The following is a 12768-nucleotide window of genomic DNA, read 5'->3' as shown; positions in this document are numbered from 1 at the left end:
AGACCCTCAATGAAACAGGTTACAATGAAAGATAGCAAAGATAATGTAAAAAAAAAAAAAGTCTATGATCTCATGGAAATCTGTCACATGCACAGTAAATCTAATGAGCATTTTAACATATTTATAGGAATGTATGGGATGCCATTAAATCACGATGGCTATGTAAGAAGCAGCTGATTCAACAGTCCCATACAGGGTGTTCGAAGGTCAAAGGATGCTCTGTCTTAATAGTGAGATGTTTTGGGACTACGTGGAAGTTGGAAGAGGTCTTACACTTTTTTCCCCCCATTTCTGTGGTTTATATTAACTGAGGACATACTATGTGCCAGACACCATGTTCACTGCCTCACATATATTACCTGAATTCTCATAACCGTCACACGAGACACACATCGTGACATAAACGGGTTAAGTAGCTGGCTCAAGGTTACACAGAAACTATGTTATGGTGGCGGGATATGTTTGATAGCAAGGGTCAGTCATAACCTAATTAGGCTCTTTCCTCTGTTGGGGTAGATTATTTTCACTGATTGAGTGCTCAGCTGAAAGTAGGCTGCACATCAGTGACAGGAGAAAAGCAGGAGACACCTTCCCCCAAAGTAGATCATCCAAATCAACTCTGGGGACCAGTGAAATTGGCCAATATTGCAGTTAGATTGCTACTACATTCACTTCAATAATACTGGGAAGGAAGGTGCTTTTAGCTGTTTGAAGTATTAATGTGAATATGACTGACTGCAAATTGGTAAGGAATTCCTATAACCATCATAATCATATAGTACCTCCTTTCTTTGCCCACCTCAATGTGACACTCTAGAACTTTCTGCAATGATGGTCCTACTCTATATATGTGCTGCCAAATACGGTAGCCACTGGCCACATGGAGCTGTGGTACACTTGAAACAGAGCTAGCTAGTGTGGCTGAAGAACTAAAATTTTAATTTAATTTAAATTTCAAATTCAAATTTAAATAGCCACTGTGGCTCTCCTTACGGCATTGACAGCTTAGTTTTGGAGCATCAATCTAAGGTGGGCATATCAATGAAATGTTCCTTCTGTATGTTTTATTTCTTTGTTTGTTTGTTTTTCTCTGTATGTTTTGGAAAGTGTTATTGCAAATCTTAAGTCAAAGTGAAGGAACTGGGAGCGACTTGTGTTCCCAAAGAGACTTGTCAGCTACAAGAACTTTAATCTATCAACGGTGTCCCTAAACTGAAAGACAAGGTGTATGGCTAAAGTCTGACAGTGGACATAGTCATTGATTAAAAGCCAGGAATGTAATTTTTGGTACAAAGTTTACACAGAATCAATCCGATCTTGCCATAGGATATGTTCACAAATTAACCTAAAGTGACAAGGTGAGCAGGGGACAAAGTGGAGATCACAATTCATATCTATACCTAAACAATCCACATTCCTGATAAACACTGATCAATTATGAGATAATTGCTCACTTTAAGAAATGATTCCTTGATTCACAAAAGCATTCTCCAGTGTTTAAAAAAAAAAATCCTGAAAATCAAAAGGATATTAATTTATATGAACGTTTCACATTATAATAAGTATAGTTCAGGACTTAAAAAGAAATCTAAAACTCCCTCAAGTGAAAACTATTTGAACATTCTGGGCTATTCTTTTTCATTTTTGAAATTAAGCAATCTGAAATATATACTTTGGAAAAGGGTTTATAAATACACCACACTTAAAATGCTTCTCTAGTTTCTTCAAAAGGAGCATTATCAAATAACATCTCTTGTGCAAGTTCTTGATTACATGGTTATAAAGCACAAATAAAAAAATCGGTTTGAAAAGTTCAATATATTCTGATACCAACATTGTACAAGATACCATTTAATAGGACAGATCTAAAATTCACAGCTCAGAACAGTTTCCTAAAAACAGAAGAAAAATCAAACACATACAAACTTACCTTGGTTTGTATCATTCTCTGTGGGATATTGTTCATGGCATTGGAAAGCCAACCTTCAAGGCTTTTTGCAAAATTTCGAATGGCTTGGGTCAAGGCACCTAAATGTTGAAGAATAAAAGCAGAACGAAAAAGACACCAAAGGACATTAATCTTTATTCCAGGAGAAGAGAAAACATGCATACATGACATCTGAAATAGCACAGATCTTATACTGTCCTCATTGATGAGACTTTTTTTTTTAACATAATTCCTAACTTTGAAAGCATCCAAGAATTGTATTTTGGGCTTTTTTTTTTTTTTTCTTTTAAAGTTGTTTTGTTCCCAGATATTTATGACACTTTGTTGGGAAATGAAAACATTCAAACATTTTTGCTTATAGCAACATATACCAGTTGTGAATATACTTATGGGATTTTTCTACCTTAGACAAAACACTCTTTTCCTTAGCAGCTTTATGCTCAAGGGCTAAGTATTTTCTTTATGAATTCTTCATCCTGCTTTTTCAAGCTCTAAATCTATTTTCCTTTCTTTAGTTAAAAAGAAAACAATGCAAAGCTTTCTCCCTTTCTCTACACACCTATTTGTGCTAGAACATATTAATTAGGGTAGTTATCTCTTACTCTTATTAAAAAGTAAGGTAAAAATTAAAATTGCCTGACTTGAAAATTTTGGACTATTCTCCGTTTCACTTGGTAGGTAGAGATAAAAGATCAGTGTGATAAAATTGCTGTCCCAGAGACCAATATTCTGAAGATATTCCTATAATAGTCCATTCCATATTCTTCACCTATCTGTTAAGATCTGAAAGAGGACTAGGTCCCACGAGAGTAGCTTTTATGGTGGTCAGAAAATGACTAGAAGCATCAACAGTTATCAGGAATGACTACAATTATTTTCCAAGAAGGGACCTGCTTCCTGAGATGGCTGTATAATAAAAACAGAATTCTTTGCTTGTTCAACAAGTAATTCAGTCAACAGTATTTTACTTCATCTGTACCCAAGGCTCCACAGTGTAGGGAGCAGTTTCAGACATTTAATAGGTAAGTGTTTGAAACACCCACAACATGAAATCAAGCTCTGTGGGTTCCCTCTAACGTGGTAGGCATTATAATTTGGAGTCTCCTACAAGAAACCCGGAAGTTACATTTTTCTCCAAAGCTCCCAAGAATATTAATGTTGATGCCGGGATTAAATTTCTTGGTTTTTCTTCCTGTGCTCCAATGAGTCTGACGTGCTTCTCTATTACTTTTGGTAACACAGGGTTAGAAATAATTGAGCTTGCTCAAGTTGCTTGCGCAAGATACAAATTTTACTAACCCAATCATAAAAACAACTGCTTTTTTAATCATTTCTTTAACTGGTCAAATGACAGAAGAGAGGTTGAAATGACTAAAAGTTTTGATTAGGAAAAACACTCAAGAAGTATCGACTCTTAACCATGACAATCATCTACTGGAAACGCTGAGTTGGAAATTTCTTGAGAACTAATCTTGTGAAATTTCCAAAGCTTCCCACTTGAGCCAAAAAAGAAAAAAAGAAAGAAAAATATTTTTCTGCTGTCTTATGTACTAGAACCATGGAGGGCAGGCATGAATGGAAATGAAAAAGAGTGAAAAAAAATTTAACGACCCTTTTTGAAACTCAGGAAAATTCTGCTCAAAATTCAACTTGGCTATCTGTATTTTGCATGTTTTCTACTATTAATATATAATAATTATATGATCTGCATAAAAAGACCAAGAACTAGGAGAAGTTACTTTAAAAAAATATTGAGTATGGGTCTTGTTTTATCTAGACAAATTTGATGCTGGGAAGATTATAAGCTAAAAAGATTTTTTTTTATATCAAATGACTGTACTTTCTTGTACTAAATGACATTTGGGGCCACCTTTACGTATACTCATAATTGTACATAAGTGTTACCAGTTGAGTTTTTATACAATTCTTACACTTAACTGTTTTTCATTTTCAGATAAATGTATTTTAGAATATAGTAGCTTCAAGCTGACTTCAAATTAGTGTGATATGCAGACTTTTTTTGGCTAAAAAAAGGAATCCCATCTGGACAGTAAATGGTAGAGTGAAGTACTAGTGGCCAGGAAAATATAATTTTTAAAAATAAAATTAAGTTTGCTCTCCCTATAGGGATTCGTGTCGGATCAAATTGTGCAGATTGACTCTGACAACTTTTTCTCATGAATGGATGGTTTAAAATTTAAAACTATTCCACAGCTAACTTGTCTCAACCTGCTTGTGATTAATATTAAAATGCACACAATCAGAAGATAGCTATTTAAGCTATATTTTAAGCTTTGTTTGGTTAGGTCTTGTTATAGAATCAGAATTAAATTTCCAAATGTACTTTGTAGGCTAGCACGTTAATGTCCCTTGTAATTTCATAGGAACTCTAAAACTATGGTCATCTGAAAATTCCTGAAGTTGAGTTGTCTGCTAAATGTAGAGACAGACTTCTTGACAGAACAAATTGGTTTTCGAATCAAAACTTGAAAAAAAAAAAAAAAGAAAGGTCAAGGGTATTGTGCGCTTAAAATTATGAGGCTGCGAGTCGGCTAAAATGGATACATGATTTAGGTTAGGGAACTGTTGACCTCACAAGTCCTGTGGTGCTAACAGAAGCAAAAGACTTCAGAATTGTTTAATGATTGTTGATGTTGTTGATTCGCCTCAAACAAGAAAGAGCTCACCGACCTCTCTTCTTGTATCTCATGAGAGAAGTGGTACTTGGGGGGGCAAAGATGTCACAGGCTAAGGAGACAGCCCTATGCAACTTCTCTTATCACTCAGAGCAGAGGGAGCAAGACAAAAACAAGGAAATTCGAGATTCTGGAACATACATCGGTAGAGAATTTACACATGGAAATTTTCCATGACAACATCACTTTTAATCAATTGTCAGTCAGGAAACATGGTGTAGAGAGAGTGGAAAATATCGCCAACTTATAAAAATGTGAGACAGTGACAGTGGATTTCTTTTTCTTTTAAACTTATTTCTAGAGACGTGTACGCGTGCTCATTGATATTATATGTAAATGAGTGGCTAAGCATATATTTCAAGATGGTGGGAAACATATGAAAGCACTCATATCTTCCACTGTTGTTTATCATATTGAGAAAAAAGAAAGCATAAACATACAAACGCTGGTTTCTTCACCTTTTCTTCTACTAACTCCCTTCCTTCATATTTTGTTAGGATTTAACATAAATCACCGGTGGATGGTGCACTTGAAGTACACGGTTGCCAATTTCACGAGCTACGAGACTGCTTTTACCTTATTAATGTCACTGCAGAGTGGAAATTCTGTCCCACTTCTTTAAAAGTTAAGGTCACTAGTATGTGCTCATAAAGATGTTGGCATAAAATCCTTTCAACTGCCTCGGACACAAGCATTCATAATAGCGTTTATATTGACACTTGCAGAAAATAGCTTTGTTGGCTACAAGGTAGCTTAATCAACACCATCGCTGAAAAAAAGTCATCTAACTTATCTATGTAATTCCTATTTGCTTCACGGTGGGAATACAATGCTCGTGTAGTTATATATAGATTTTTCACTCACAATGCCAGTTAACCATTACTGTTAATGGAAACCGCATTTGTGGTTCGCAACATGATGGACGGGACAAAGTAAATGCTTTTATATAGAAATTCAACTTTAGTGGAAACCAAGATAAATTCCTTTCAAATCAAAAGCAACCATGAAAGAGGCTGGTCTAGCAATTACAGATTTCAAAAACTTTTGGCTTTATGAAGGAAACTGTGTCCTTGGGTAGAATAATCTTTACAAGGTTGCCTGGCCTGGGAGTGTTCTTGCAATTCGTTATTGTCACACCTATAGGTTGTCTTTTCTAACGAAAAGAAAATGAACGATTGGAGAACAGATCCTTTTTTTTTTTTACCCCGTTCCCTACAGTTTTGCTCTAGGCTGCTTTCATGCAATACTCTTGTGTTGCATGGTTTTTGTTTTTTGTTTTTTTATTGGCAAATCTAAATGAGATTAGAATCACCCTAGATTGCAACGTCACTTTCCCAAACTACTTGGGTGGAATGTATGAGAACAAAAGCATCCGTACTTGTCTGCATTTAACTTACTAGGAATAGGTCTAAGCACGTCGGGGATGAGAATCTCCACCAAAGCCTGGTACATCCCATGGTCACAGTTACACATCCATTTCAGGATAGACTCATGTTTGCACAGAGTTATCAGCTTTGCTTTCGGAAGTCGACTTTCTATTTCACTCAGATTGCTGGTGTGAATAAATGTAGCAAATGAATAGATGGCAAATGAGGATAAAAAAGAAAATGGACTTTAAAAATAGTTTTAGTTTATCAAATATCACTGAGGTTAGAACTATACCACCATTGCATTGGTGCCATACGGCTGGATATATATAACACTCCCCCAGAGCTGCCTATGCACGTTAATACTTTCTGACGGTATGAAAGGCAGATATGATACTCATTCCATGAGGATGAAACAACTCTACCACAGTCCCCCGAATCAATAAAAATGGGAGCCACAACACACACACTGAAACCTCAAGAGAGCGGTTTGTGGTTCATCTCAATCTATTCATTTAATGTTATCAGGTAAGGTTCACAACTGGTATACATATCTCTAATTTATTAGCTGTGACATCTACTCAGCCATGAAAATGAATTGGAAAAGCATATTGATTCTGACCTTGATTCGGTGATGGTAGTGCCGTCAGTCGGAGTCGAGGGAGAATAGCGCCAGAATGTTTGCCACAGTTTTTCTATCAGGCTAAACTGAAGATTCACAACAACGTCCAATATTGCCTAAAAAACCAAAACAGTCATCAGTGTTACCTTACAGTGCTCCTGACGGGGAGGTGTGAGGCGCGCGTCACGCATCGGGAGGAGAATGGTGAGGACGCCTGGGGGTGCGGAAGTTATACGGTAAAACCGGAGGACATTTTGCCGATGGAAGTCAGCAAACCAAAGAGCTCAGGCAGGGAGAGCGTAACTCCGGAAAGACTAACAGGATGACCTGTATTCTCCCCATCATGGCCTCATATCCTTGCATTACCCCTCTCTTTTTTTTTTCTCGCTTACTTCCCTTCCTCTCCATTTATTGTCTTCTCTTACTTTTCTTCCACTCCTTCCCACACTGCTCCCTTCTGCCTCCACGACTGTGGCCACTCTTCGCCTTCTTAGACCCAAAAGGATACAGGGGGCCAGGTGAGCCCATGGCCGTCAAAGAGGGCAGAAGTGAAGCGTGTGGAGCTGGCTGTGTAGGGCAGACAAGAGTCAAGACTAACTGAGCCTGTCCTGGGGCTGCTGACCATGATTCGGAGTGTTCCCAGGCAACCAGAGGCTGGGGCAGGAACCACGATGGGGCTGGCCTTCAGAGGACAGTGTCCGTCTGGGCAGAACAAAGGTACCTCTTTGGTCAAGCGATGCCTTCGCTTCAATCCTACCGCTGCTCCTTCCCTTTAGAGAGCAGCTTTAAGACTATCCCTTCTTCTAACCTTGGGGGCAGGGCCCTCATCTCCTCCTTCTCCTTCATTTTATCTCCTAGAACCATTTCCCAGCTGCATCAAAGACACTTTTTTTGGTGATGCTAAAATTTGCCCCCTTCATTAAATTTTGATGATCATATTTAATTTCACCCTGCCATCGCAATTAGTTTATAAATTCGCCTTCAGATAAAAGCAGTCAGAAAACCAAAGAATAACTTGTTTGTGCAAAGAACATGTGATTCTGTGATTATTTTGAGCATAAAAGACAGAAGTCATCAGCATAATGTGTTTGGTGTCGTCAGCACTGGGAATGAGGACAGGTAAAACAGCCCCAGCAAGATCTACAAAATTCCTAGAAGCAAGGAGACCACAGGGGGCAATCAAGAGAGTCAATCTGGGTATTTGAGGCAAAAAGAGGAAACTGTAACTTCATAATTCTAGAGTGTGAAACCCGTGTAGGTCTCTGGCCCTCTGTATGATACAGAGAATAACTGATCTTCTGTATAAACACACTCTGAGACCAAGTCAAACATTAAGCAAAATATGTTTGGGGGCATGTTAATTAACACACTCCTCACCCTTTGATATTAGGAACAAAAGAGATGCAAGTGTAAGCCTTGAAAGTAAAAGGCTGATAGATGTCCCTCCTCCCAGGCAAAAACATTCTCAAGGGGCAAATTATTATTTTTTTAAAGATTTATTTATTTATTTTGAGGGAGAGAGAGAGAGCATGAGTGAGAGAGAAACTTTGGCAGACTCCGTGCTGAGCATGGAGTCAGACGCAGGGCTGGATCCTCAGGACCCTGAGACCACAACCTGAGCCAAAACCAAGAGTCGGATGCTCAACCGACTGCACCACCCAGGTGCCAAGAGGCAAATTATTATATTGGTTTCTCAGTTGTACCTTAGGCACATTCCAAGAGATATCTATTAATAAAACAACTATTAATATCATATATAATACCTACATATCTCTATCTATGAGATTGCCATAAGAAAGCTATGCTTTTTGAAAAATAAAACCAATTACTCTTGCAGCAACTTGTGTAGAAATTTCTACTTGTGCTTTCCATAAAAAAACTAGTGATACTCATAAAACAGCTTTGATAAGCAAATTGTGAGAATTCCAAAAAACAGGCAAAATAGGTAGATCAATCTTTCTTAAAAACATAAACTGTACAGAATATGGCAAAATAAGGCAAGGAAAGAATTCAGTGCATCTTATATTCGGTATGTCTCTAAATTAAACAATCTCAAATAATTCTTTTGAAAAGGACATTCACATCAGCCTCACTTGAGACATTTTTACAAATGAATAAAACATTTTACCATTTGTCCACCTACTTTCAAATATGTTCAGACTAAAATATATAGGCAAATGTATTTTTAAATAATCCTTATTGTACTGGCTTATTTACAGGACGGGATATGAGACTAAACACCTGTACTTCAAAAGTTTGATAGTTTGACATGAAAAAAAATAATTGGAATTCTTCTTTTTCATATAATTGGAATTTCTTTTTCATGCCTCACAAGAGATGGCATGAATGCTGGTAACTCTGACATAAGTGGGGATCATTCTATGGTCTCTGTGGACCGCCATTTCCCACAAAGACTGATTACCATACACATCCGTATCTCTTCATATAGACTTCCTGAATGTTGGTATGCTAATGAAATTTTTGTAATCCAAAAGATAATTTTATCTTTCATCTTATTGGTAGAGTTTTCCACTTAGAATAAGCTTACTGGACATTCTTTAGTAATATAAATAAACCCTGCTCCTATCTATATTTTTAACAAATAAAAGAAACTTAAACAAAGCCAAATTATGTCTGTGTAGGTTGGTTTGCTTAAAGCAAGATTTACCTGAACACAGAGACATGAGAAGTTGCTTAGAGAATCTTTATATAAATCTTTATTGAATATACATGATATTCATGTGCAAAGAAAGAATTTTTTTCGAGATACATAAGGCTCATCCAGAAAATCTCTAATGTTGGGAGAAGCACAGTAATCAAAGAGAGCTGAGTATTAAGGGTCTTTCATCATTCCAAGAAATGTTGGGAATGAACTGGCAGGACATGTTGAAAAACACTTTTGGCACATGGTTTGTTAATAAAGAGAGAACTTGCCCTTGGTTGTTAATAATCCAGCACCCTTGACAAGCACTCAGATTCACTCAAGCAGTTTGTATTTCTGGAGTGGGAAAAAAAATCTGTGAATGCTATGAGCTGAGACTTCTCACTGCATACTGCATTGTCAGCAGTCAGGACGACTGCCCATGAAACCCCAAGGAATATCTTTTACTCCTAAGCAGATCACAAATAGCCCTGGAATAAAGCTACTTAAATTCTAAACCGACTCCTCTTTCAAAAGGAGAGGCACTTAAGAAAATTCTTACTGCAATCTGTTATGCCCTTTCCGCCAGGTGAGCTGCAGGTATATTAAAACACTGGCTTGGAGAGAGTTCACCTCTTAGAGACAATGAGCCAATTCTGGTGGGGAATACTCAGAAAAAGGAGTAGAAGCAGGGGTGGAAAATACCAAGAGAAACTTTAATTAACCACAAAAACAAAACAAAACTAGAGCCTCAATAATCCCTGGAAGGAACATCTAAAATCCTTCATTAAACATTTCTAGAACATTATCTTTTTCTTTTTCCTCTTTTTAAAAGTTTACTTATTTATTTATCACCACACGCAATGTGGGGCTTGAATTCATGACCGTGAGCTCAAAAGTTGCATGCTCTTCTGACCCAGCAAGGCACCCCTCCAGAAAATATTTTTGATAGAAATACACAGTTACGGTGTAAAATTCAAAAGGTTAAAAGGGATATTGAAAAATAAGTTCTCTTCCACCGACTCCCAGTCATCCAGTTTCCTTCACAAAGACAACCACCATTTACACACTGACATTTTGTTCTTTCTGCTGGAGAGATTTGTATACATGTTCTTTTTCACTCAAATGATAGTATATGATACACGCTGTCTCATGCCTTGCTTTTCCCTTAAAAATAAATCCTGTAATGTATTCCACATGAGTACATCTAGAAGGGTTTGGTCTTTTTAATGGCTGCATAGTATTCCACTCTAGAGATTGGACCATGCTTTATTTACTCCGTTCTCTTTTAGATGTGGAAGCTACAACCAATCTTTTGCACTAAAGACAACAACGCAACAAGTTCGCTTATACACGTAATGTCTTCACCCGTATGTACCTAGAAGTGGAACTGCCGTGTCTAAGGATTCTGGTTAGGAGACTCTAAGAAGATGGGCAGTAAAATGTTTTCTCCCTTTCCTGCATCCCTCCTATCTTTGGTCTGAGACAAGAAGAACGATGAACTTCTCAGTGTTCAAAGATATATGAACTGACTTCCCCTGTCCTCTAGGAATAAGTTGGATTATTTTGTTGTAGCAAGTTGTCTGGCAAAACTTAGCATGCGTTCCTACTGTATTTGAAAAAACTTACCTCACAGTGCTCTCGATAAAGACTCTGCAGTGACTTGATATCCTCAAAGGTAGTACCATCTGGCAGAGAAGAGATTTCAACTTCTCCAAACTCTGGAAGTGCTCGAGATGCATCTGTTGCCATGACAACACAACAGAAAAAAAAAAAATATTGTGGATTGTGCCAATTACAGATTAATGAGGGGAAATTTAAGACAGACTAAGAAAGGAAAAAAATGTAAAGGCCAGAGGTCCAACAGTTAAGAACTTTTCATAGTAGTATTTTTCAAACAAAATGTAGCAACATCCCCAGTACAAAAGAATAGAGGAGGAATGTAAAAACTGTGGAGGAACTAAATTTTCACTACAATTATACTGGAAGTAACAAACCGTAATGTCTCTCAACATAGGGCCCCTATTAAAAGGAAAATATCTCGAGCTGCCGCTATCAATTTTAGTTATTTTATTATTACATTACTTAAGAATAGAAAAAAATAAACCTAGCTTTACACTCGTTATGCTCATACTTCTCGTATCATCATAAACCAAAAAAGCTACGGAATGAATCCAAATAAAACTACAAAAATCACATTAAACTTAACAACATGAATTTGATACGATGGATGATGCTGATGTCCTGTAACTAAATTACCTCTTGCAACATGAATATGGTACTGACTGCCGTGGCCCAGATCTTCTGAGCCTGGCACGCCTATACCAACTTGTACTTTTTGGTGGCTGGTTCCATTACTCTTCTGTATTCAAACGAGCTGTGGAACTTTCCTCCACACAGAGCACCGGGACATCATTTAGCCTTCCCTTGGGATGAATTACATCATTTATGTAATTTACATAGTAAGTCTCTCCCTGTTCTTTTCTCGTGAGCTCAGGACCATCAGTGCAACACACTTTGATGCCTGGTTTACCATAAATTCAAATACAAATGTGTCAACCCGCAGAACAGTATTCATTCTCCTCTTCTAGATAATCCAGAATAGGCTTTTATTATCGCTTTATAAATTCGAATTGAAATAAAAACACAAAATAAAAAAATTAAAACTCTCCTTGGGAGCTCAAGGCTCTAAAGAGTATACATGAGGACTCCAGTTTGGGAAACGCTGCCATCATGTTTTTAAGCTATTGTGACTTGAGAGTCCTTTTTAGTTGTTTCTCAGAAAGTGTACATAGACAAATATGTGCACACACAACACAGACACATGCACACTCTTTGATAGCTTCTATTTGTCTTGATCTGTTGTGCGGAAGCCGCGCATGTTCATCTTTAGAAGAGTTGTCCATTACAGTGCTATTTTTTGCACTGGTAGCTATGACCAGAATATGCAGAATGTTCAAATTCCACTCCTCACTCTTTAAATGACAAGCCAACATGTATACCATCTACAAAATTACAAAAATAGGATATACCATGATCAATTTAAAGGAATAACTTACTTTCTAAAAGCTCATAGGAATTTCTTTTTTTCTAACCTGAGACTACGCATTTGCAACTTTATACAAAGGAAATGAGAATTCTTGTGGGCACGTGAAGGTAACTACTGAAAGTAAACACAACACAACTTTGATCACGAAAGCCCAATTAATTCAAATTCCGCAAGACAATTTCATAGCTATGAGCCTTCAATTCCTATGTCTATGCCTTTAGAACTCTTACACAGCTTGAGATTTTTTGAAAGAAGCTCTGGTGAACATGAGGAAGTAGAAATGGTCTAGAACTAGCCCATGGTATGCAGAGTTTCAGCACACAAACACACACACACACACGCACACACACAAATGTTTCTGTGTAATTCACATCTGTAATAGACATAGCACTTGGAGAAAACACTACTGTTGTTCTCTTGTTTTCAACATCCTAATAGCAACTAA

The 12768-nt window shown here is 37.3% G+C and overlaps 1 protein-coding gene across 3 annotated transcripts in view; it reads right to left on the bottom strand.

Moving 5' to 3' along the window:
• Positions 1-12768, bottom strand: part of RFX3 (regulatory factor X3) — a 286781-nt gene that overhangs the window by 46681 nt on the left and 227332 nt on the right. For all 3 annotated transcript variants that reach the window (XM_036076096.2, XM_078062235.1, XM_078062234.1), the window contains 4 exons: positions 10904-11016; positions 6634-6749; positions 6042-6196; positions 1931-2028 (listed from right to left, as the gene is read on the bottom strand). In XM_036076096.2, the coding sequence (XP_035931989.1) occupies positions 1931-2028; positions 6042-6196; positions 6634-6749; positions 10904-11016 (482 nt within the window). The remainder of the gene's footprint in view (positions 1-1930; positions 2029-6041; positions 6197-6633; positions 6750-10903; positions 11017-12768) is intronic.

The sequence above is a fragment of the Halichoerus grypus genome, chromosome 14 (genome assembly GCF_964656455.1).
Source record: "Halichoerus grypus chromosome 14, mHalGry1.hap1.1, whole genome shotgun sequence".
Taxonomy (NCBI): Eukaryota; Metazoa; Chordata; class Mammalia; order Carnivora; family Phocidae; genus Halichoerus; species Halichoerus grypus.
The sequence above is the reverse complement of the archived record's forward strand: the minus strand, read 5'-3'. Positions and strand labels throughout refer to the sequence as shown.